Source organism: Danaus plexippus, chromosome 12 (genome assembly GCF_018135715.1).
Source record: "Danaus plexippus chromosome 12, MEX_DaPlex, whole genome shotgun sequence".
NCBI lineage: Eukaryota > Metazoa > Arthropoda > Insecta > Lepidoptera > Nymphalidae > Danaus > Danaus plexippus.
This window is the reverse complement of record NC_083545.1, coordinates 4,522,162-4,544,027: the sequence shown is the minus strand read 5'-3', so window position 1 is coordinate 4,544,027 and position 21,866 is coordinate 4,522,162. Positions and strand designations below refer to the sequence as shown.

Below are 21,866 nucleotides of genomic sequence, written 5' to 3'. Positions count from 1 at the left end.
ACGGAATAGTGCACGATTTTTCCAAGGATTTACAAGTGAGAATGTTCGGTTTACAGCTACCAAATCGTGTATGGGTCTAGGATTTCTCTTTAGTTTAACTTTTTTGTGACTATTCAAAATTCAAAATGTGTATTTTTCAAGATATATCAAATGCGTATATTCTTTTTCAATTAATTATATTCATACGTTTTATTTTGAGATGAAAAAATATTGAAAGTTATGCTTATAGCAATTATAAATTTGTAAAGCGTCCTAAGCACATTGATTAGTTTATTTGTAATTATTATTCATGGGACGTACATCTTTTATAATAGTTCTGAAGTCAGCCCGCATCATACGGAACTGAAAAGCCGAGGTCATCTTCAAAATGTACATAGAAAATCTGAATACAGGAAGCCAAAACCTGACAGATGTGACCTTCGGAAAAAGATGTTTCTACGTCTAATTTTTATATATAAATTTTAAAATAAATGTCACTTTCTAATTTCCCTTAGAGGTACATTAAAGAGAGAGGTGTCCAAATAAAATTATTCATATATAGCGTCGAAGAAAGTGGTTTAGCCGGTGGTGTTTCTATCAATAAATAGCCTAATACATAAAGAAACGATTTAATATTATAGGATAAAGTCCACGTATAGAACTCATTTACATTTAAAGCTTCTGTTGAAGTGATTGTTTTGAAATTATATGTACATATATAAAAATATTCCAAGTGTAATCGGAAGTAACAAAATTCATTAATTGTACTTACATGGTACGTGGTGTATATTTTAGAAATCTTTATGTTTAAACGAATGCGTATTTAATAAACTTATCTTTTAAATAAAGGCAACTATTGCCTTGTCATGAAATACTTCTGTTGAATCATATTGTAATAAATTTAAAACATTATAATGGTATGAACAAAGTATAGTTTATTTCAAAAATCCAATCAGCGATCATTATATTTATCAAAGGAATTATTTTTTGCTATAAAACTTTTTATGGATTCAATTTACTAGACGTGTAGTATTGGTAGTCGGAGATCTTGTGTCTCATTTCAACTTATTTCATTTAATGTATACTAAAATGTAAGCGGAACCGGTTCTGCGGTGAGATTAAATGATCATTATCTTAGACCGCAGTGCATCTTTGTTTCATACTCGTCTGTGTTCCTTACTTTTGTATTATCATTTTGTAACATTCCGTGCTTTATCTTAAATATATGATAATTTATTAAATCTATAGAAAGTTATTTTTTTGGTACGTCATTTAATATTTATTTATTTTGAAGGCTTGAATGTGTTTTTTTTTAATATTTTTTTAAGTTTATTCTTTTGTTTTATTGCTTGTCAATCAATTGCGGTCGAATGTAGACTAAGATACTATACTATACCAGTCTATACTTAAACAATTTTATGTGTGTATGTTGGTACAATGTTAATTCAAACAATATGTACTAAGACTAAGCCGAAGGACGCGTGGACAATAAGAAGATCGCCAGCCCTTCCGTGTTTTTATTTTGTTCCGCATTAATCACTACACTAATCGAATATTAATAACAGAATAATTTGCTTTGGCTTCGAGTTTTCATAATTAGTTCGTTATAATCATTATTCAAATAGATTAATTTGTATTTCATATCGGACTTGGAATAGATGTGATAAATTTATGTTTTAATTTACTAACTCATTGGACTGCAGTTGAGTTTTTTTAGTAACTATTGTAATGTACTTTTGTTAGTATGAAATTCAATTTGTCAGTTAACCCTCGTGCATCAGAGTGCTTTGAATATATCAAACCTTTTTGCTACAGCGCCGTGTGAATTCGTTAGTTTTTACGACGCATGTCAGGTCATTGCTTTCTTAACGTTTATTTTTTTTTATAAGAATTGCGCCAAGCTCGATATGTTTCTAATGCATTATTTATATGAAGTATCTATTTTATTGTTATATCAAATTATTAAGACCATACAATGTTCGGGTAACTTTAGTTTCAACTTACGTACCTATCTATTGATACTTATTTAAATTTACACATATTTAAAAAAAAAGTATTTATTTCTGATAAACTTTTGGTGTAGTTGTTTATTTATGTGATGATTTAATTTACAGCAGATGCCATGGGACTCTTCGGATGAGCCGATGAATCCCCGTGAGATGCGCATTCATGTGCAGCGCGTGTTTGCTATACCCACCCACAACATGCCTCCGCAAGACACCATGGGACCATTCCCCCCACCACCGCCCCCACAGTCACAGGAACAGCATCAGGTACAGTGACCAACCACTATAATAGCTATTCTTTAATTGGACATACTTCTGGGCAACTACTGAAAGTATAATGTATTTTATTATGATTTATGCTTATAATGGATTTCCAAAGATCAGTCTAATGGGTTTATAAATAACTTCCTTGTTAATCAAAATATAAATGACCTAGCACCTCTAGATCAAAGAGCACTGTAAGTCTTAATTACTTGGAATTTTATATGTGATCTTATCTTTTTTGTTTTCAGTCCTTATATTACAAAATCGCACTTTTTTATTAATATTTTTTCTTAGCAAATATTTGTAACGTATTTTTTGTTATACTAAATATAAAAAAGGAGTGTCTATTTTCACTTTTGGGCTTGGGTCTAAAACAAAAAATCTCCACCTTCCCAGTAAGATTGATAAGGTGATTTTTCATGAGACTCTTTTTTTCTTCAGCGTGAAGAACAGGGTCCCATGGAGGCCCCACGTCAGATGCGAGTGATTGCCATCCCAGCCCCTCAAAACATGAACAACGATAACATGGGCCCATTCCAACCCCCGCCGCTGCCTCAAGAACAAAATGAGGTAATCATAACAGTCTAAGTATTCTAACTTCTGAACAAATTCCATAAGTGGGTCATTATCCCGGCTATATGAGATAAAAATGTATACATTTGTAGACTGTTTTGTTTCTTTAGCACTTTATTAGTACCGATGACGAACTGATGTTGTTGTAAAATTAAAGATATTGACTTTTATTTATAATATAATAATATATATATATATATATTATGTTTAGGAATTAGGATGATAAAAAGTCTATTAAAAATATTTTTAATAAAATAAATTAAATCAATTTAGCGACAAGTGTATATCATTACAATTAAGGCTGATGTATAATTAGTATATATATATATTTTACCCCTCGGTATAGAGTTCATAGCAAAAAAAAAACATAGGTTTAAAACCGAATACCTATAATAAAATAAAATTGTTCGCGAAAAGTTAGCGTATCACAATTTAACGCTAAACAAATTTAACAACAATAAGAAAATCAACACGTCTTTGTGAGGGCAACAAGAACCGTATTACTGTCGAAATAAACGAGCGATTCGTTAAAATTATTTCATGAAACAGGATTTGCAAGTACCGTAACGCGTCTGTCAATAATTATTTTTGCATGGAGTCAAAAAACTTTGAACTGTAAAAAGAATTACACTCCGTTACATTGAGTTGTAGTTACATATTGTACGCTTCACCTAATGTCCCGGAAATTAACACAGTTATTGAATGTTAAATAAAGCGTACTAATATTAAAATCGTATAGAAAATTTCCGAACAATGATAATAAATATGTGTTTATATCATTTTATGGACAGTTCTATCGTTTAACGCGTGATTAAATTTAGTATAAATTACACCTAAAGTCCGGTAGTGGATTCACTGAAGCGATTTCTTGTTAGAGGTTAAAGAACTCGCTTGTTAACATACGAATGAGGTCAATATTTAATTTTGTTTTTGTTACTTTTTTTTAAACACTCGCTTTGGATGTACACCTTCCTAGATGAAGGACATGCATATTAAAGTATAATGCTCTTGGACTGTTTTTGAATTTAAAAGATTAAATGGTTTTATTATATTTTATAATCATTCTCATTCTTAATTAGAAGCATGCAATCAGAGATTTAAATGGGTTTTTAATTAAATCATTGTTTTTTTTTATATGTTTTTGTTCTCGCTTCTTGAATAAGACCTTTCATTCAATGTTGCAATGTATTAGAATTTAAAAATTAATTTGATTTCAGCAACAAGCCGTTCTTCACCAATTCGTTCCTCAGCCAGCGCCTACACAAGAATTAGAGCAACCTGAAGTGAGATATTGCTGTGACATATTAAACTTCATGATGTTTTTTACTTTCAAACATTTTAACATTTAAAGTACTTTCATAGTGAAGTATCAATCAAAAAATTTATGCGAAATTCGTTAACTTAAATCAAATCTTAAACAATTTTCTATCAAATTTTATTCAAGAACTTTAGTATTACCAACATAATAAAAACTTTCCGAAATCTGGGGAGAAATTTGGTTCTATAAATTAGAATTATTTTAGGCGTAATGAAATTTCTGAGGTCTTACAATAATATACTGTTTATAGCTTTAACAGTATATTGTATAATAAGTATATTATAATTGATAATTCGATATAAAAATGTTACGTATAGATGAAGCTGCCATGGGAGATCTTCCCAGAGGAACTCCACCGTTCCGTGCAGGAGGCCGTCGCCAATCAACAACGCCAGCAGATGGATAATGATAATGACATGCAGGAGGTATGCATTAAAAAAGTACATTAGTGAAAATTGACGTCCCATCGGGCTCGAGTGAACCAGTGGGACTTCCTCCTTTGTTGATCACATCGAAATATACCATTAATGGATGAAACTAAGGTTGACGGATATACTGATTTTTAAGATTTGTTTCAGATTCATACACTTCCTTCTAGTCTGCCTGTGATCACGATTATAATATAATATAATAAATTGCACAGTATATCAGAAAACCACAGGCTATTCATTCGAATAATGGAAAAAAAACTCAGATATCATCTAAATTAATTATTGTAAATACTTGCTCGAGGTTAGCACTAGGATAATCTTCGTTCAACTCCATTCCGATATGTTTATCTTAACTTCCATTCAACAACAAATTCGAAACTCAATATACACAGCGTGTTGTAACTACATATTGAATCTGATAGTTGTCTGTTTAGGATGTAAACGATCACTGCACGTGATATCTGATTTAGCAAATGCAAAAAACAAAATCTTTTAAAACAATTTGTATTATATATTGTATGTTTACTATAATGAATAGAAATTATATGTTACAGGTTAAGACGATAGTCAATACGTTGGCAGCGGCGGAAATGGAAGCCGAGCAGCGTGAGCAGGCTCAATCAGCACAGGATGGACAGAGGGCGCCACGCACGCTTCTGTTACCACAGGAGATGGCTGACCAACGACCACATTGTAAGTACAACTGTTCATATGTATATTATAGCATTACCTCCATGAGGTAGGCCGACTGCTTGTTTCCCCCCCTTTATCATAACAAAACAAAGTTTTAAATGAGCTCGATAAAATGTGTCTGTAAAGAAGTGTTGATGATTTGTGTGGACCAACCTTAATAAATGGACATTGAATGATGTTGTAATCTTATCCACAAATTATTAAAATAGTGTTACTAACGTATAACTAAACTTAAAAGTTTATAATAGTTCCATGATATGTTAGTAATAAAATAATCGGATAGAGGTCAAAACTGTCCAGGTTTTAAAAGACTGGCACTGTAAGGGCAAAAGTAACAAAAGTTTGTCGAGAAATGCTAAGAGTTGGAGAGAAGATTAATAATTTTTTATCATCCAAGTGGAATCTTATTTTCATACATATATAATAAAAATACGATATAAGAAAACGCGTAAAAAAATACGTTCAATAAATTAAATAAAGAACATCAATATGTTTTCTATTAAATCTCCTTTCGAATAAATGTTCAGCATTGTTGAGATAAGACCAGAGTTATAAACGTTTTAAAGGAGGTTTTATGTTATAAAATTAGCCGCCTTTGTAAGTGATTGATTGGGAGCGTTCAGCTTTCGACATAGTTAATAATTAGATAAACATCAAATTTAACGATCGCCTTTAAGACGCCGTTACTAACAAGCGAGAATATTTTGAAAATGTAAACGAATCGTGTTTTGTGGCAATTTAATAATGGATGTCATCTTTTTATTTTTATTTTTTTAATAAATAAGGTATATATGTATATATATATGTCCTACTTTAGGTACAGGTGCCATATTCTGTAAGAATAGATAACATACATCTATACTTGTCCCGATTTTATCAAAAAAAACACTGAACGGATTTTTGAAAAACGTTTTTATGATGTAATTTTATAAGCGGATATAAAATTATTAACATTTAGAAGAACTAAAAGATTTTTGAGGAAGCTACAAAAAGGCGCTTTTCCTGTAATTCAAACTGTACATTAAATTCTATTTAATAACATACTGCAATGTAGTATAGTAAAAAAAAAAATATTCTCCCAAAATGTTTGTGATTCGCTGTATGTAAATAAAATAAGTTGAGTAAAAAAAATCTAATAATTCTCAATTCGGAAAATGTTTATTTGAGACGCAAGAAGGTATCGCTCACTATATTAACCATTGAGTATTTATTTGCGAGGAATATTGAAAATTTATTATGTATTCGGGTGACGCCGTGCGTGTTCGGAAATTGATCAGTACAGATGTGATTTTTTTTCTATATTAGATTTTTGTTTATTTGAATTTATTTAATATAATAACTGATGTATTAATTTCAGATATGCAGCCGCGCTCGGTGCGCGCCGCCCGCTCGGTGAACTCACCGCTGCTTCGCGAAAAACGCGTGAAGCGCTGTTCTTGCGACTGCATTTAAACAGATTATTTAAAAGATGATATGATGAACGGTCGTTTGAAATTTTAACTAAATGTTTAAATCGATTTATTTGTTAACGTGATCGTTCTGTCATCTAGATGAGGGCGTTGTTTCCGTCCATCCCTATATTGTTACATACGGTTGCGGTTATTGTAAATAAAAGTTACTTTACGAGTGCAGTTTTCTTTTTGAGTTCATTATTAATTTTGTCATTAACAAACATTATCATCAATCGTAGCTTTCGATATTTAATATACATAAGGCTCGAATATTAAACGTATGTTGAAACACCGTACCGTATTTACTAATAAATTGGGTTGTTATTGTCCTAATATTAAAATTAAATTTACTATATTTGTGATGCTAAATTAAATTTTATTAGTTTGTATTATGAGTTTTAATTGAGTGAACCTTATATAGCTATGTTTATTTATATATATATATATATTAAAATGTTCTATTTACGCATTAAAATATATGCTTGATTGTTTTCGTGGAAATTTTTAGAGTGTATAGATCGAGACAACTTTTACCATTACTAATGTTAGAGATATTAGAGAGCGGATCCATTTATTACATAAAAGCGTCCTGAGAGGGTTCATTCGTTTGTCATCGTTCAAGGAGACAGTTTCACACACAACTTTTTTTATTATATCAGTGCTAAAAGTAAAATTATTAAATATATATACCATTAACCAAACATAGAACAATATAGAAACCGTTTCTAAACAACTTTTCATAAGTATTCCATTAAAATCAATACTTTCATTTCATCTTACATACTCGGGATATTCTATTACTCGGTAATTTAATAATATTTTTCAATGTTATTATTATGCTTCTTATATTATAAAAAAACAAAATAAATGACGGAATAATTTTAATGGCATACACAAAATCGGATTAAAATAATAACTCATCTGTTTACATAATTAGGTAAGGAATCGATAGTGAGTAACGTTCAGTAATTCATTTAATTAAAGCAACATTAAACCTATCGATATTAATTAATTTGCATTATCATGCCGGATTGCAGATTAATTTGATCTCCGATGTTCATTTTCATTGTGATATATGAGAGGTTAATAAATATGGCTGGTAGAAAATAAACAACTAGAATGTTCTACGAGCGAGATAGTTTTTAACAGTATTACGTAGGACATAAAAGCTTGTTGCTAACAATGAAAATTTTCCGATGATAGCTCCCTTATAGGATCAGAGTCTATAACTCTTAGCGAAAGTTTAAAGAGGAAATGGAAGCTTGATACATCCTTTGTTTCATAGTCAATGGAGCTATATTTAAATTACACTTTAATAACGATAATGTTTAATTTTGATTCGATAGAAAGTCTACAAAAGAAAGTTATTTGTTATTTATTGGTATGGTAAATAAAATGAATATATTAAGGCTTTAAAATCTTAATATTTTTGTTAATATTGTTGAGTTAAATAATATTTCAATGGCGTGTCTACAATTGCTTCATTTATAACTGGGTGAATGCATTTTAAAACCACAAACGACGGTAATCAGACTTCCGTAAAATTAATCGTAATCATGAACTCTGCTACGTGGCTCAGTATATATTTTAAAATGAAATTCTCTCTTGTGATTGTTTTATATTTATAGAAAAATAATTTCAAATATAAAACCATACTTACATTTGTTTAACGTGTTTGTTAACAAAGATATGTTTAAGAGGTCACACGATTAGCGTTATGTTTAAAAAGATATATATTTTAATAAAATAAATTTAAAACGCATGGACAACATGTTTTTTTCTGACAATTTTATAAGTTTTATACTGGACATATAAAATATTAATGAGATCTAAGACTTTTGCGAGTTTTATTCGTTCAAATGAAACTAATATATTTCGGATATACTACGCGGATTTTATTATTTCAATACTACATAATCCCGACGTTTCGGTTACTTTTCAGCAACCGTGATCACGGTTATATATTAGTTTGATTTAAATATAAAATATTAATTTTTATACTACAATATCTTTGTGACAGTAAAATATTTTTAATTTTATTATAAACATGTTACCTAATTTGTAAATATAAATTTATAACACTTTATTTATCATAAATTTTGTTTAAAATTTAAAATCTAATTCAATAATATAAAAAATATAATAAAATAAGTTACATAGGTATACTTAAAATACACACATACATAGTATATATATAGCCTTACGGAGCTTTTATTAAACACTAATAAAATGTCCGTTTATACATCAAATACATATATTTTTCGAATATTATATAAAACAAATATTGTTCATAATAATAAAAGTATTAAAAACAAAAATACTGATCAGAAGATAAATTGAAAATACAGAAAAAAATATTTATTATATATAAGTTTTATATTTCCGACGTCAATACAAACAATACTTTTCCTTTATGACATCACTACTACGGAAACCGAGTTTCATTATGGTTTTACCAAACAAATGTAACTCACCGGTAATGTTTACATTGTGAGTAATTACATTATTTAATGAGCAATAGAACAAAACGATGAGCGTAGTCTGTTTAACGTAAAATCGATGATGAAATATCTTGATTTGATTCGTTATTGATGAACAAATAAAATGAATACTGATAACTCTTTCACGGTAACCCTAATTCGATAGATATAGGTGAAGGCTATAAAGGATAACAAATAATATACCTACAATTTAATTAACGATACAAAATATATATTTTAATATATTTGCAAACAGCATTACAACTATAATTTAAACTAATTCCCAAACGTCCAAACTCATGTAAACATAATTATACGTTAAAAACAAACACTAGAAAAACATTATAAAATGACAATAATTATCGTTAAAGCTAAGCTGAAACCTGGCGTTTCATATACAATTAAATTCACAGCACATTTGCAACACTGTTATCTGCAAGTACATCACATGACTTTGTTTTGCTTTTGATGCAAAGAATAATTAATAGTACGTAAGAACAGAGCACGAGAAAGTTCAGCATGAAACCTAATATATAATTTATTAAAAGAGTCATGAATGATTCGAAACACCACAAAATTATAATGTCTTTGCATAATAAATAAAAATTTATAATGAAACACAATAGGAATGTGATCACGGTGAGACTTGTTGCAAAACGTCTTATTCTATCAGTCGTTACTCTATATAGTATTGTTAAATATAAAACAGTTCCTATCAATATTATCGGCCATCTAAGTGCCAAGCAAATGATGAGGTATGACGTCCATTCATTTAAAATTTTATAACACATAATTAATATCCATACACCAGTAACTGGAATTGGTATCAACCAAGAACAGTACAGTACTTTATACAGACTTTTCTTACTTATTTTAATAATCACCACCAGAACGCTATCATACATATGCTTTATAAAGAAACAGACTAGAATGGTTATAACTAGATCAATGTAAATCTGCGAGCCCATTAAAACCACCCTCGTGGATGGCATTGAAATAATTTTATATTCCTCTTTAATGAATTGAATAAAAAATATCGTCCTTTTTATGAAACGAGCCAGACTCAACTGCATTAGCATTTGATTCCTGTAATTTCTCCTCCAACGAGATATTCTGAGAGCTGCTGCGATCGATATGACCAGCTCCATAGCTGTCATAACAATTTCGGTTATTATGAACACTTCGAATATAACAGACGTTGTGGAATCATCTTGAGGTAGAACGAGCTCCCGAGATGAATTGTCTTTGTCTCTGACATTTGTGATGTTGAATAAATTTATCGTTCCTGATGGCTCTGTTGTTAGATCCGTATCGTTTATAGTATCCATTGCACTCATCACGACACGATTTTATTAATTCAAATCACACTAACGTTCCTCAGTAGACATGCCGGCGACTGTCACACACGATATAAACTGTATGTAAGTCACTTGTGAATAAGGAACTGGGACATTTCATGTGGATTATTCATACTATACTGTTAGTAGAATTTTGCGGTTGTTGAACGTCATAGAACGTACAATGAGAACACGACGTAACAACATAACAGGTATTAATGAGACGTCACATGTTAAACTTTTTTAAGCACTGAAATTAAATTTTAAAAGGAAACTAACTATAATATATTAAAAAATATATAGTTCATAGCAGTCAGCAACAATATGTTGGACAAAGCTTTTGTTCTATGCGACTTCTATTTGTTTATTGTAAAATATTTTTTTTTTATATAAATAAAATGGAAATATTATTCCAGTCTGAAAACTTTTTTATTCTTTTTAAATTTTTATACTAAGTAACGACCCAAAGGTACACATGCAAACAGGATATGGATCCGTATCAACATCAAGCCTGAACAAGCAAAAGTGTTTTCATGATACATAAATATTTCCAAGAGACTTACTTGATTTTTCTTTACAGCTACTTAAAGATCGAATCACGCTCGTCTGATATAAACCAACATAATGAAGATTTATAGACGACTTTAAATGAGGTGTATTAGAACAAAACTTAAAAACTAATTTCTATTTTCTCCAAAGACGTGTTTCCTATAGAATTAAAGAGATTACTGTATTACAAAAACGCTAATGTTCAATGGAAGTACATTCGTGTTTAATACAAATGTTTATATATATATATATATATATATATATATATATATATATATATATATAATCTATAGATGAGTGTTAGTATTAGTGTGTATTTATGGGATAAAACAGTTACAGATTTGATAGTTATTGCATACCCTGTGAAAAATATTTTATTTTGAGACACAATTTCAACATCTATAACCCTCAAATTGGATTTAAATTTACTGAAAACAAATAATTAATTAATTGACAAATGAATATGAGCAGAAACACGCAAGCAACAGGTGTAGGGAATAATGTATCTTCACTTTACGGATAAATAAATGACTTCATTTCGTTGTATGTTGAGTATTGTTTGTACGATCAATACGTTTAAAATATAGGTCAAGCTCAGTCTGCGGACGAATCACTCCAGTGCTAGTGCATACATACAACGTTATTAATTAAATTTGAAGAGTAATTTTGTACAAAAATAATTTACACCGAGTTGAAAGCGGCTTTAGTTTAAATTGTATTTCGTTCGCCTTTGAAGTTTTTATTTATAATTAACTTAATTTGTTTCTATTATTGTGTATATGGAACACGGATTTTAGAAGCAGAAATTATTTTTTTTTCAATTTGTTTTAACATGTAGAATTTATTAATCTGGTAACTAATGACACTGACATGTCCTTTCATGAAGTATTTGATAATAACTGAGGCAGCGATGGACCTACACGAGGGACTTTATAAAATGATTTTTTTAAAAAACCTTAACACTTATCACAAAATCGTCCACAGGATGTCTTGACAATTTTCAGTTAATTACGAGTCAAGTTTCATAAACAACTCTCATGTCAGAACAATAGCGTTCTTTCGGAAGCTTTATTTAAAACAATCTTAATTTGCCCGTGATTTTTTTATGCCAAATTAAATTTTAATTAGAAATTAGATATTTGAAAAAACTTTTTTCTTAAAAAATTGAGACGTCCTCACTGACCAGTTAATTTTTAGCTTGCCTTGCTGTTTGTTATAATTAAATAACTCATCTATCGTAAATTTTTTCAGCTCCTTTCTAGCAGTAACTAACAAATTTGCTATAATGGTTGAGGTTACGGGAACAGAATTCATCTTTATCACTAAAACAATTGCGGTATGTATTGAAGACATTCGAGAAGATATGAAGTATAAAATAAATAAAATCTTGACATTTCATATAAAGTAATTAATTATTTCGCTTTCAGTTTTCGTTCTGTTTGAGTCTTGTAAATATTCGTTGCTTTTGAGAATTCAGACTATAATGAAATTAAATATGAAGTTTACTGTTTCTTGAGGCGGGATTCCATCGCCTCAACTACTTGGGTATTTATAAATATTAATCTATTATCTCTCCTCTTTGTTTATACAGATCTTAGGTCGGTGACCTTAAACGTTATCGTCATACTTAAATTGATTACATAAACTACATTATAACTAAGTTAAATTTACGATTTATCACGATTTGCTTCTTCGCTAAGACACGTGCTCAATCTTTGCGGACAGTGAGATATCATTTAAATAAAACTAAGTTTTTCGCATAGTACGCGAGATGAGGCTTTCATCTCATCTAGCTATTATCACGGATGCTGTAAACTGTAAAGAAACTGAAGCGTTGGGATCATGTAGATATAAAATAATAAAAAACAACTAAGTAGTATCCGAAAAACTCAGTTTCATTTAAATGAGTACACGCGGAAATCTTACATATCATTAGTGAGACATCGTGCTCAGAAAGTGTCAAAAATTTCAGAAAATCGATTTATAATATAAAGCTTTTGAATTATTACAGATAACGATCTTGGCTGGATCGATGATCGTTACCTTTTGTTCCAAATTTTCCCCTTTAAAAAATGTTTGAGCATAAACACAAAATTGTTTCTTTAAAATTCTTTATTGTTCCCTCTAATAAATTGTAATGCTTGTTACCTTAAGTATTCTTGTTTCACTAACTTTTTAATAAAATTGAATGCCAGGTAAACACCGCTTTAAGGTTTATCTTCACAAAATGATTATGAATCTTATAAAGCAGACACCCCCGAGTACTATCTAAGTAATTTTTCATTGTTAAGTGTCGCATATATCTCCAAATAGTACGTCCATTTTAATTTTATTATCTTTCTTAAAATATGTATGTAAATTAGAGAGTATAATAATATTATCTATCATATTATTCTATTTATTTGATGACTGTATTGTCCCAGTTGTTGCACGATTTTAGAATGATTTACCCGACTTCATCTGTGAAGCATCGTTTGCTTATCCTAAAGATATATGATTATGCATTATACCTTTAAGATATTGTTAAATTATAGATAATTTATGATGCATTAACATTAAAATTCCGTATATTTTTCTATATTATTTCTTCATTATGATGTTTAATTTTCACAATGATTAGGTTCTTCGCAAAAACAAAACTATTATTATCAATATTTATTTTATTACGCTTAAAAGACTAAACTTTCGTCTGTCGGACAGAACGTATTTTATTAGCCTTTAGTCGGCATTCGAAGACGTTTTTAACAAATAATAAAATAATTCTTAACAATAGTATAAGACAAGACTAAATGTTATTTCCATTATGTGGTTTAAATACAGCTAAAGATACATATAACACATATTTTATAGACAACAAGAAAGAGAGTTTGATGCACACTTGAATATTTGAAACAATTAAATGTATATTTTCAGAGAATAAAATATTTGTAATAGATGATAACTATTAGTTAAACGTGAAGTACGTCGTCAATTCGTTCTGTAATCATTTATCACTCATTTCCGGTTGCAAATCAGTTATTATTGTGGGTTTATCTACCTCATTACTAATAACTACCTGCATAGTGCGTCACACAATACGATATCCTATCAGCTGTTATTGTGTACACGGCTTTAATACAAACTGAGTTACGCCGTGATAAATATTTACGTCTTTCCCTATGACAATCTTATCTTGTATATAATGTAGATAGTATTAAACGAATACAATTCAATTACATATCTTTTCGATATTTAATAATTAGTACCATATAAAGTAATTATGGAATGCACACTGATCAGAAGTACGTATGTACTTAAAATAGACAACCTTTTTTATTAGTTTATTTTGCTATTTGTTTTTTTTTTTTTATATATTATTAATATTTTTTTATATTAATCAAATAATATTAGGAATAAGGTAATTTATTAACATGACAAATCTTAATCCATACTCTAATAATGCCAAAGACCGTCGCGTTGGGTTCATATTTTGGTATGGAGGTTATAAGCTTCCTGATAGCACTCACATAACTGAAGAATGGACATTTATATATAAATGTCAATATATATATGTAGAAAGTTTGATAAGGTCCAAGAATTGTTCGAGAGATTCCTTTTGAAATCAGGCCCTGCAGCGACTTATTCCTAGTAGAGACTTTCAATGAATTTTTTTAACACCAGTTTTCTAGATTGAGATAAAATTTCAAACAACATTGAAACGAAATTGAAACGAAAACTGACATACAGGAATATGTATGTCAGTTTTCGTTTACAATCTTACTTATTTTTCTTTTTTTAGAATCCCGAAATCCAGTGAGGGTTAAATTTTTTTTAATATTTAATTTATTCCTCCTAAATATAAGTTCCAAAAGCATAATTATGTTTCAATTATATCTCTTTTAAACAAAACTAATATATTTTGGATATACTACTACTACTTCAGCAACCGTGATCACGGGCAGACGAGATGCCCGTGATCACGGTTGCTGATAAGTAACAGAAACGTCGGGATTATGTAGTTTGAAAAATAATAAAATCGGCGTAGTATATCCGAAATATATTAGTTTCATTTAAATGAATAAAACTGGCGAAAGTCTTAGATCTCATTATATCTCTTTTCATTAATATTCTATATAGTTTACTGTATCGCTATTATATAGAGTTATATGTTTTTTTTATAGAATTGTTATAAATGAATATTATATGTGATAGTTACAGGAGGAAGAATATGTTTTTAATATATTTAGGAGTTTGTAATTATTTAAATAGACTTTCCTTTTAAAGTAACGGTACTACACACTAATGGAATATCCTTAACTTTAAGTATGGACAGTTTAATAGGGGCTTCTTGTTATTCTCTTATCGAATAAGACAAAGCTGTGCCTTTCTCCACTTAAATTTGATATTTTATGTGTCGTAAACATTAGTTTGCTCTGCATAAATTAAAGATAGACTTTGAAATATTTGAATTTTATTACTTATTAGTATTTACTGTGCTCAAAAAGTTATTTATACTTACATTAAATTCAAGTAATCTTGTCAATTTGTTTTCAAATAAATTTTTTCTCTATAAGATGTTGTAATATTTTAAAAAAATATATTAACTAACTTTAGACAAGACTAGATTTATGTATGTAGAAACGAGCTGAATTGTATCTGCTACCTTCGAAATTTCTCGTAAAGCAACTGTAACGCGTATCCTGTCCTTATTTATAAGTATATATTGTTTCTAATTTTAATATTTATGCAAAGCGTAAATTTTAAATAAAAAAGTATAACTCTATTGTAACATTATTCGAAATTATCAGGTGATCACAAAAACTTCACGCCCGAAACAATGTCAATTACATCTAAGTTACAGGAGAATATATATAAGGAGAATAATGACATATAGCATTTGGTAAAAACATTAATTTATGATAATTACAACAAACTTTTATTTGATGCAATTCAATTGCTGTGTAATACTGAGTTATGAATAATATAATATTAAAAATACATCAAAATGTAACCAACGAAACGACGTCTCATAGTAATGTTAATGATTCATCGTTTAAGGTAAAATATTACAGAAATTAGATCACACTGTGTAGTTCTCGCATAATCAGTTCCTTATTATTTGACACGTGATTTATGTAAAGTCAGGGAATAGGATGATCAAGTTGTTGTTGAATATCAACAACTATTCAATTTGAATATAAAATTTATATAAAATTTTCATCTTAATACGTGACGTGTGATATATTACCAGCCGTTCAAAACATGTTTACGACCCATCGTTATCTTTGACGAGATAAAGTTAATAATCAATATTGTACGTCCAACCCACTTGTAATAAAGGGTAACGAGTAGTTTGAAGGCATCAATGTTTATGGCGTGTAATAATCTACATTAACTGAAACGGCGTCAGACATCTTATGTACAGGAAATCATTGAAGTGTTGATAGTATTCGTTCTTTATTATAAAAATGATATTATGTATGCAAATCAAATAGATTCTTAAATATGTCGAGTGTTTTTGGAAACTTTATATATATATATGTCTGTGTATTTTACATAAGCAAAGTAATTTATTAAAACTGATTACTATAAAGGAGTCCAACTGTAGTAAGAAAAGAGAAATATTACTAAAAAATATAAATTTTGCTCGTGACTCTCGTTTACGATAAAGAAATAAAAAAATAAGTATAATGACTTTCTTAAAAGTTAATGTTTTACAAGAGGAAAATTTGAAATGTCTAATGTACCTACGAATGTAGTATTACTTGTTGGATGTATCTTATAAAAAAAAAGATATATACCGTACATTATTATCTTCCTCGTATAACACCAGCACAGTATTACAGTTTACAACAGTAGTTTACAACAGTATTACAGTTTACAACAGTAGTTTACAACAGTATTACAGTTTTGCTCTTCAAACAATCTAAAATTTTCCAGAAGTCAACATTAAAGGTCGTGATAGTTTTCATGAACTTAAGAGACGCCTTCCGAACTTTTGGAGTAACAGTTAATGGGACCAAATTGTGCCTGTAATCACACTAACTTTCGGTATACCCCAGTTTTAATTACAATAAAATGAAATTAAGATAGTTCGTTTAATATTTTTCTATTTTTTATAATTATTAATGTAACTCCGCCATGTTTACGATAAACATTAACATCCCTATACAAATATGAGCATATATAATAGACTATTGTATTGTATAATAGTTTTAAATATTATCCCTTTGTTTGCTTTCTATGGAGACCTTTCTTTTAATATATAAATCGTCACAAAAACCAATTACATGAATTATATATTTGTTGGTAATAAATTATTACTATCGATTACAATAATTGAGAATCAATCAAGTGTTAAACATGTCAGATATTATTAAAATAATATTTAATATTTATTACTGATGTAATATTTGACTTTATAATTTAAATTGTAATTGTTACTTCTTAAAAAAAACGTATAACTGACGATAGTGACAATTAAATAGGTTCGATCAAATAGGTTTTATATATTTGACAGGTAAATCTTATCTATTATGTATGTATGTATAACTGTGTAGGCGTAATAGAAGCTTATTTTCTTAATAGTATTCTTAAGCCCGATAGTAAAACCAAAAAAATATTTGTTAATACATAATGGAATGCTAAGGCAAGGTTATATAAAATATAAATAAAATATATAAATGTTAGTTGTAAGTGTAAAATAAATTACTTAAATAATCATTAAAAAATAATAATTATAAATAAACATCACTATATTGTTATGCCTTAGTGATGGTAAACACTCAGCTTATATTAAAATATTGTATCTAATTACAAAGTGTAATACATTTTGTTAAAAGTGTTTTTCTTTAAATATAAAAATATTTATTTTTAATTATAATGACATATAAATAACAAACGATGTGTCTTAGTCGTTATTGTTCGTGCTTACTAACATTATAGTTTTCTTTGTACATTAAACATTCTGTGTGTGAATGGAAAGTTACGGTTATTTAATTCGTCGCTCGTCTAAATCTACATCATGTGACCCTGTGGGATTTACATTTTGAAAACTTTTCCTATTCGAACAGATACAAATTTAAAACTTTATTTTACAGATTTTCTAAGATAGGGTGTATGAACGAATGGTAGTAGCGTTTAAAAGAAACGCTACCTTTAAAGAAAAGCTTATAAGACGTAAATTGTTTCTACAAAAATTGTCTAAAAGCGGATAGACCGGTCGTTCTGCAGTTTAAAATTATGATTATTTAAAAATCTTAAGTATGCATTCTTAAGCATATATTCTAAAGAAAGATCACTTATTATCAAAGTGTAACCGAATCGAAAAATAACTATAAAGCTAATAAGATAAGAACTCAATTATATGGTATTTAATTCTTTATTCCTAATTGTTTAGTGTATTTCATTGTTATTATTATTTTATTTATTGAAATAAATCGTTTAGAAAACGCTACATTTGATTTGAAATTCTGAATGTAACAGATGTAAACATGTCCCTGTGGCGGTCGTCGTAAAACTATAATTGTGTAAACATGATACTGTATGAGTTTTTGATATTTCGTATATATTTTATCAGTCCCAATCTCAATACGATTTATAAATGTCGCTTTTCTTCATTTCAATGCGCATAAAATAGGAAGTGTTTTAACTTACCTAATTTATATGTAAGAGGATTTAAAAGAATTTTTCCATACATTAAAAATAAGTCATCCATTGAAATATATTTGTATAACATATAAATAATTTAAATCCCCTTGAAAAGTTCTCATAAATTGGAACTCCTTTATCCTCGCTTCAGTAATGGGGTAGAGAAGTGCGCAAACTTTGTTAATAATCTTTCAAATGATATCACATTTTTGCAAAAGATGGAAAAATACAATTTAAAATGTCTCACTTATAATTTATAGAACAGTTTTTTTTTTTATCTAAAGCTTGACTTTTCTTGAACTCTTAGTTAATTTAAACAACGAAATGTCGAAACATTTAACAATGTCATCCTAGAAGTTTTTAAAGATTACTAATAAGAATGAAATGAGTGAAGCTTTCAATAAGGATACACCATAAATACTTCCGCTCACTTATATCAATGTATATATACATATTTCATTATATATATAGATAAAAAGATTACGTTAGCTTACTTACTTGAAAGATGTGAATTTTAAAATGTATAAACTCTCAATAAATAAAAGAACTAAATCAATATAATTTTTATTGACACAAAAGTTATGGTCAAACAGAACAGTTATCGATGGGTTTACAAACAGTAACGATTAAGAGTGCGTTGGGATCACCTGTCGTACACGATCAACAGGAAGATCCGGGTGATATTGGCAGGAGCACGCAGGCTGCGGGGAAAGGCTTCAGTCGCCGCCCAGCCGCCCTAGCGAACGCGTCTCGCGCCCTACCTCGCCCCAGCTGGAATTCTATCGATTCAATCAACACGTTGGTCAACTATGTGAATGATTTGTCATGTAAACGGTAAGTTTGATGTTCTGGAATGGCAATGACAAGCTTTACGTATGACAGGCTTTATAGATGGATGTTTAGAGATAAAAAAAAGATTGAAGTATATATATTTTAAGTTCTATTTTTAATTGTATTACGTTGTTTATTTATAATTTGAATGTTGTTGTTGTTTTTTTTTCCAATTCGTGTGTATTTTATTAAATAGAATAGGAAAATATATACATTTCTTGGCTACTGTTGGTTCTCTGGGGAATGTTAAAGATTTGCCTTTGTAGTAAAACAGTAAAAATCAAACAAATTCTTATTTTTAAAGACTTAATTTTGAGAAAAACTTTGAATATCATAACTATTGAATAAATTTTTCATAGAAAGAAAAAAATCTTATCTTTTTTAAATAAATATATGTAAGACCCCGTCTCTGTAAGGAGTGGATGGAAAAGAATAATTTTAAAGGCTTGACCTTTCACGTTCACTAGGGGCCAACGACTAAGGCTACTTTCGTTGTTAAACGCTCCTCCAATATCTTAATGGTTCCCTGGGGTCAACTTGTATCCCCAAATGCTCATTGTACTGACAGCTCACACATATGTTAACCGCAACCCTTTTTATGAAGGATTTATTCGAATAATTTCATCAAATTTTATAATGATTGTTTTTCAATGATTTATATAAACAAAAACTTTTTTTCTTGTGTTTTTTTTCGAAATCTTATTTAATAGATATAACAGTAAGTAAATTGATTAATGTTACCATCATTCTGCTGTTTGTAAACTCGCTTCAGTTTGTGGGTGATAATCAGGCTAGAACGTTCGGTAATGAGGGCATGTATGGTCAATACATGCAAAAGTTTGCATGCGCTCTTAATCCTCAATCTATTCGACACACATTATTCAACAGCTCGTCGTTTTCGGAAACATTGAACATAGAATATTAATGATGGTGTACTTATAATTTTTTTCGGTTTCTAGAATGTTTTTGTTTTGCCTGTATTTTTCCAGGCTAGCTCTTTTATTTTGTATTCCCTAGCTTAGAGTGTGGACTCTAAGTGAATCTATATTTGCTTTGAAAAAAATAATCTTAATACAGGAACGTACACATTCCATCGCGAGATTATGTATTGATTTTAAGCATTTTAAACATGGGTAAATTTTTCACTCTGTTACGCACGTATGTTCTATGAACTAGAAGGCTTTCGATGGTTTTCAATAATAAAGTTATAGATAAAATAACTTAATATATGGATATTTAAATATGTACTTTATTACAAAATTCGTACCGACTAAGCTGTCGTAAAGTTAAACTTCGCACCAACTGTTTAAGACGATAAACCCTCTTGATGTCTTACTATATCCCAAGGTTATTTAAGAATGTTTTCACCATCAAGCCGACGATGTATAGTTGAAAAATGATTTTTTTTATATAGAATTATAGACTTCAGAACGATTGAAAACCAATCACCATTTATATCTATATATTTACTTAGTTATATATTCATCATGTTGTAAAAGTCGGTTGTATGAAAACACAGCATTTAATATAGGTGTTATTCCCTGGATATTGGCGAGTCTTTGTGTACTTTCAATGATCTGTAAAATAGTGTGGGTATACGAGCTACTTTTTTAGGTAATCTCTCCGCTAGCTAGATTTAATATACAATTTAAACGAATCCTATCCCTATATTATATTTCAAAAAGAAATATTACTTCAGGTATAAAATAATACCATGAGGATTAAATGCTCTGTGTAAATTTCATCGTCTTTATGTTTAATGATCTCGCGATAAAAAGAAATTAAGTTTAATGTCTTTGTTTTGTTTTCTTTTTTCATGTCTAATTTAAGTCAAAGATTTAAATTTTATTGAGAATAATGAGATAAGACTTTCGCGAGTTTTATTCATTTAAATGAAACTAATATATTTTCGGATATACTACGCGGATTTTATTATTTTGCACACATCACGGTTGCAGAAAGGTAACCGAAACGTCGGGATAACGTAGTTTTAAAATAATAAAATCCGCGTAGTAGATCCGAAATATATTAGTTTCATTTAATTTTATTAAAAATATTCCGTTCATTCATATTTTGCTTTATAAAATTTTCTCACAAATTAAATAATTTCGAAACCGAGCACTGAAATAATTTTTCAATGTAATTTTTTTTACTTTTCTTCAATATAACGTTATAAAGTTCATAAAAACTTTGAGAAAAAGAAATTATCATCTTCAAAGGCAATAAAACATTTAAGTCAACTTAACGATTAAAATACTCAATAAATATCACAACAGTCAAGTGGCATTCGAGCCACTGTCTTTGTTGCAAGTTTATATAACAGTA

At 29.0% G+C, this 21,866-nt stretch overlaps 2 protein-coding genes across 2 annotated transcripts in view; both read left to right on the top strand.

The window, feature by feature from the left end:
• LOC116772281 (uncharacterized) overlaps positions 1-7,104 on the top strand; it is a 43,915-nt gene extending 36,811 nt beyond the window's left edge. The window contains exons 7-12 of the mRNA XM_061522172.1: positions 2,094-2,252; positions 2,691-2,819; positions 4,040-4,105; positions 4,458-4,565; positions 5,126-5,264; positions 6,622-7,104. Coding sequence (XP_061378156.1) covers positions 2,094-2,252; positions 2,691-2,819; positions 4,040-4,105; positions 4,458-4,565; positions 5,126-5,264; positions 6,622-6,716 — 696 coding nt within the window. The 3' untranslated portion in view covers positions 6,717-7,104. The remainder of the gene's footprint in view (positions 1-2,093; positions 2,253-2,690; positions 2,820-4,039; positions 4,106-4,457; positions 4,566-5,125; positions 5,265-6,621) is intronic.
• A 12,298-nt stretch (positions 7,105-19,402) lies between these two features.
• Positions 19,403-21,866, top strand: part of LOC116772307 (BAI1-associated protein 3) — a 75,933-nt gene continuing 73,469 nt past the window's right edge. Inside the window, exon 1 of the mRNA XM_032664434.2 lies at positions 19,403-19,544. The gene's annotated coding sequence lies outside the window, so the exon portion shown is untranslated. The remainder of the gene's footprint in view (positions 19,545-21,866) is intronic.